At 40.1% G+C, this 4,907-nt stretch overlaps 1 protein-coding gene across 1 annotated transcript; it reads right to left on the bottom strand.

Annotated features, from left to right (window-relative positions):
- Window positions 1-822: 822 nt before the first annotated feature.
- On the bottom strand, window positions 823-4,745 carry LOC110505465. The gene is made up of 2 exons (XM_021584700.2): window positions 4,638-4,745; window positions 823-4,027 (listed from the first exon to the last, which is right to left on the bottom strand). Exon 2 carries the CDS (start codon window positions 3,897-3,899, stop codon window positions 2,223-2,225), a length of 1,677 nt encoding a protein of 558 aa, XP_021440375.2. The 5' UTR covers window positions 3,900-4,027; window positions 4,638-4,745; the 3' UTR covers window positions 823-2,222.
- Between the last annotated feature and the right edge of the window lie 162 nt (window positions 4,746-4,907).

Below are 4,907 nucleotides of genomic sequence, written 5' to 3'. Positions count from 1 at the left end.
GTGAATAATTACCCCTTTTAACCACTAGGTGGATTACTTGCTTTATCCTTCTGGTTGGTGGTTTATTCCAAAGCCTCACCTGCCATACATACATAGGCTTGCATCAACTTTTGTTGGCTCTCATGCGTTAATTTATGCTTTCATGTCATTGTTGGTGAAGGAAAGACCATTAACGTTATATATCTATGATCAACTAGAGATTCAACTAATCTTAACCAAGAGGGGTTAGAGAGCCCCCGTAGACCACTACTGTGACATTGTCTGACTCGTTATCACTCATATGGGACTATGGGTTAGGCCTGCCTATTCAGTGGAAATCAGTCTGGTAGTGCCATTCTTTGTGTGCACATAGTAAAATAGTATAGAATAGACCCAATAAGTATCGACCATTCCTCTTTGGTTTGCATGAATGATGGGTGTACATCGCTGAAGTCAGGAGGACTTTATCAGCCAGGCAATGTCCCCTTTAAATGGGAAGGGCACAATTACTGCCCACAGAAGCAGTGGGGTGATGTGACAGAGATAGAAATATGTTTAGCTCTGCCCTTTACATTTACAATATTAAGATGAGTGGGCCAAGACACAAAAAGGCAGAGGTAAGTCAGTTCACTTACTTTTGAAATATAAAAAATGGTTTCAGACTTGTGCGCGCGCTTTGGGAAAGATTTGTCTCTCTAGGCTTCTTTACTTCAGTCAACTCAGTCTTAAATCACTTTAGCAAATCTCAGCTGCCAGTGTTGTCCTGCGGGATGTAAACAGAATACTGTCTGTTTCACAGGGCTCCGGAAGAGAGGGCAAATAAGAGGTAGGACACGTGGCTTACACGTTGCAAAAATGTTTATTAACTATCAACATTAACTTGGGAAAACAAAAAAAAAGGAGAGTCGGAAGGGTGAGTCTAGGATGTCATTTTTTGGGGTAATTTCCAGGGGAAGGGCAATAGTGGAGGGGAACACGGTCATGGGTAAGGGAGAAGAGGTGGTAGAGGAGGTGAACATGGAGGAGGTGATCACGGAGCAAGAGGAGGTTGTGGCGGACATTAAAGATATGATCATGCATCTGTTGTCAACACTTATTACAAAGAAAACAGTTTGGGCAAAGAAAACAGTTTGTAAAGTTGACAAATCTCAAATAAAACATACTTATAAAACTGAGCAAAATGATTGTTTAACTTCTTAATGCATAAGCAAATATTCATACGATGACATATCTAAACAGGACCTTATATGTCAAGAGTCAGTGAGACGCACCACCATTCTTGTGTATGCCAGACTGCCCAGATCAAACAGTCAATTAAGTAATTCTTATGATTTTACTCACATAGAGAACATAAACCAACGGGTTAGTAATAAGCCCTTGTTATCAATCCTTTCCACAACATTTCAGAAAAAAAAATCCAAGACTAATGTTTGTGTACAACAAAAAGCCCACAGCATTGACCCAGTAAAAGGGCCAATTTAATTTGACCTTTATTTAACTAGGAACTGCCATCATTGAAAATATCTGCCCTGTTCAGGGGTAGAACGACAGATTTTTACCTTGTCAGCTCAGGGATTCGATCTTGCAACCTTTCGGTTTCAAGTCCAACACTAACTGCTAGGCTACCTGCCGCCCAATGGTCCTTGCAGTTGTGACCTTTACCACCAGAGGGATACACATCTCAAATTAGCTGTCTCATACATGTCCTATGAAATATATTCTAAAGATAATACATTCAGGGTCTGTGCTACTAAATAGTCTCTCAAATGCAGTTATTTATACAGCAATGGCATGTTTGTACACAGATTACATTTTTGTTTTTTTAATTTGGTTGAATATAAATTGAAAAGAAAAGGCATGACAAAAGTTTATTGTCCATGTAAAAGTACAGTATAATAATATGGATCTCATTGCTATGGAAACAAGTCTTCCACAATCTGGGGTGTTATGTCACACGATGAGTTGCTAAACAAACAATATGACAGAAAAGCAAGAAGCTGCTTAAATATTATCCATCCATGATACAGTATCATATTTCTAAGACATAAATTCACAAAGATCAAGATGACATATTAGCAACTATCTATACCTTTAGACAGCATGTTTTCTCTTTTTTTTTTTATACAAACAATAAAACCATAGCTTTCTGTTGTGATACAGGTTCATCATTTATCATAAGCAGGATGATGCAAAGGTCATTGTACCTCTGAATGAGAGAGTTTTTGGACTTTGCACGTGAACATTCAGCACTCTTTTTCCTCTTGGGTCAGTGTGGTATCTGAGTTCACCAGCTCAACTCTGAGCTGATCCAAGGCAGCGGTTATGACTACCTGAACCACAGAGCATGCTGTCTCCAGCAGGTGGACCTCTTTCTGCTGCACATCACAGTTCTGCTTAGAATCACCATTATTTTCAGCATTGAGGATTTCATGGAATGTGTCACAACCAGTCTTCAAAGAGTTGTTCAGTTCAATGGGGTATAAATGCACGTCATCACACATGTTACTCTCTAAATGTGAATCCTCTTTAACACTCTCATTTACAATTATGCTCGTTGGAGTGTTTTCCTCTATTGCTTTTATTCCATTATGTACAAAAGCATCCTCACAAATTGCATTTAAGTCAATGTGTTTGTTAAAAGCGTTTAATGTGAATTCCCCCCCCAATGATGGATCCTCTGCGGCAACTGTGCTTGAGGTAACACTTTCACTAAAGCCTGAATGTCTCTGCACCTCCTCTACCTCTGAAACAAGATTCACCCCGTCATTGCCGGCACAACTATAGGTCTCTATGGGATATGGGGTTGCCAGCATCTCATCTGCCTGCTTCAGTCTATTTTCAGGATATTTTTTAGCTTCCATTTTATCAGTTGTAGGGGCAGGGTTTTCGTAAGCCTTAGTTTCTTCTTTACTTGTTTCTATGGTGTCTCTGACCTCAGTGTCCTCTGACTTCATAACACTCACATCCACACTCACTGTTAGTGTCTCAGAGCAATGCCCCTTAACCTCCCTGACAAAATCTAGGGGATGTGGATTAGGATTCATGAGCTCAGTAATATCATCAGCATGTCTGTTAGCCAGGACTATAGTCTCCTCCTCAATGTATTCCTGTGTGCCTCCAATACGCTCCTGGAAGAAAGGAGAGGGCTTTTTGGTTCTGTGCCTCCAGAGATTCACAGTCTTTTTCTTGGAGGAAATAGCACAAGGAGAATGATCTTGTAGAGAAATCTCTGGTCCTAGCTGTTCTTGCTTTGTTTCTGAATGGTCGTTGGGAGCGATCATGAGCCTTTTGAAGATTCTCCAGGTTTTAACTTTGACCTTTTCATCCTTTCCTTTCATCGCAGGAGTGTCCATGCTAGAGCAATTATTAACTTGCTTTTCACTGGTTGTTACCCCATAAACTGCAGTTGGTTGAACAGCAAAGTCTCTGGTTTGCTTGTTGAAAAATGTGATATCATGACCTTCCTTGTCTTCCTTTTCACCAGCTCTCTTCCTCCACCTTCTAATGCAGATGAGTGATGGAGAGAAACATCGCTTCCTTGTGCCTTGTTTTTCCCTCTTGTGCTTTTGGTTTGAATGGTCAGCTTTTACATCACTTTGTTCTGTGGAGAGTGACTTTGTGGTTTCCATTGTGTTTTCTAGTGTTTCCTCCTCTTTGGAATCAGTGGATTTCCGAGGGCTCTTTGTGGTAGATTCCAGTGGAACCTCTTCAAAGATGGTGTCCTGACAGCCAGGCATGGAATCTTCCTTGGTCCCTTTGCCATCCCCTGATCTCTGTCCCCAAGCGCAAGTCTTTCCCTTCCTCTCCATGTCACTGCTAGTCTTTGATTTACCAAGGAGTCGTCGTGGAGGACCTGTCAGCTTTCTCCTCAGCCCCACTCTTCCCTGAGCGTGTCCAATCGAAGCCTCTTTGACTGACATGGTTGATTTATTATCAGACCAGCTCTTCAGTTATTTATCTTCCAGAGGAAGTTGGATGTGTCAAAACATTACTCAACCATGACACCAGGGGACAAAATCCTTGAAGACCCTCTGGCAGGATATCAGCCCTATGAATAAAACGCACACATTGATGAATTGTTCGAAAGTGTGAAGATTTGCGCAATCAATAACGTTTTCCTGGTGCAAAAGTAGTAAGCGTGTTTTGAGGTATACGTATCAGATACAGGAGTCTCAAAGGAGATGCAACAAATGGCTTTGTTCTTATTTGCAGAAGCACAATATGCATCAATATTACAGCTTCTAACTTTAAAGGTCTTTATTGTCATGAATGAGTCACAATTATGAGACTAATTATGCCAATTAGATCATTTCAACCCAACATTAGTTGTCTATTTTTACCCCATGACTCATCCATGACTCAATGAATATTGAGGTTGTTATCACATTTGCATTTATTAGGCTAATATAGAAGAGATGAAAGGTAGAAGGTGGTTACAATCAGGTAAAAGCATTGAGCAAAACAACAATAGGATTTTCTCTCAAATGATACCTTTGGAAGAAATAACTCCTCTCTTCAAATAGTTCCTAACCTAATAAATTACAATTAATTTCAATGAATGAATAATTTAACTGCATCTATTTAAATGGTGAAGTAGCAATTCAAATACAATTATTCAGAAAATATATATAATATGTAAATAATCATGTTCTACTTACCATTTGTACAACTATGTAGGAAAATATTTTTTAATTTCCCAATGCCATTAGATACATGGTGGCACAATACCTGTAGACGTCCTGACAAGCCGCAGTCCGCGTGCAAGTGTCCGACAGAGCTCTCAGAGAGCAAGCAGTATGTTTCATTTACATGTTTCAAAGCAGCAGCATCCTACCCGGTTTCCATAGTGACGCATTGATTGGATTGTAGCACGATGCCCTGCCCACTATCACTACAACGTACAGTGCCTTCAGAAAGTATTCACACCC

The sequence above is a fragment of the Oncorhynchus mykiss genome, chromosome 25 (assembly GCF_013265735.2).
Source record: "Oncorhynchus mykiss isolate Arlee chromosome 25, USDA_OmykA_1.1, whole genome shotgun sequence".
Taxonomy (NCBI): Eukaryota; Metazoa; Chordata; class Actinopteri; order Salmoniformes; family Salmonidae; genus Oncorhynchus; species Oncorhynchus mykiss.
The sequence above is the reverse complement of the archived record's forward strand: the minus strand, read 5'-3'. Positions and strand labels throughout refer to the sequence as shown.

Bases quoted from the DNA above. Each gene is read 5' to 3' on its own strand.
- LOC110505465 (XM_021584700.2), bottom strand. From the start codon at position 3,899: ATGTCAGTCAAAGAGGCTTCGATTGGACACGCTCAGGGAAGAGTGGGG.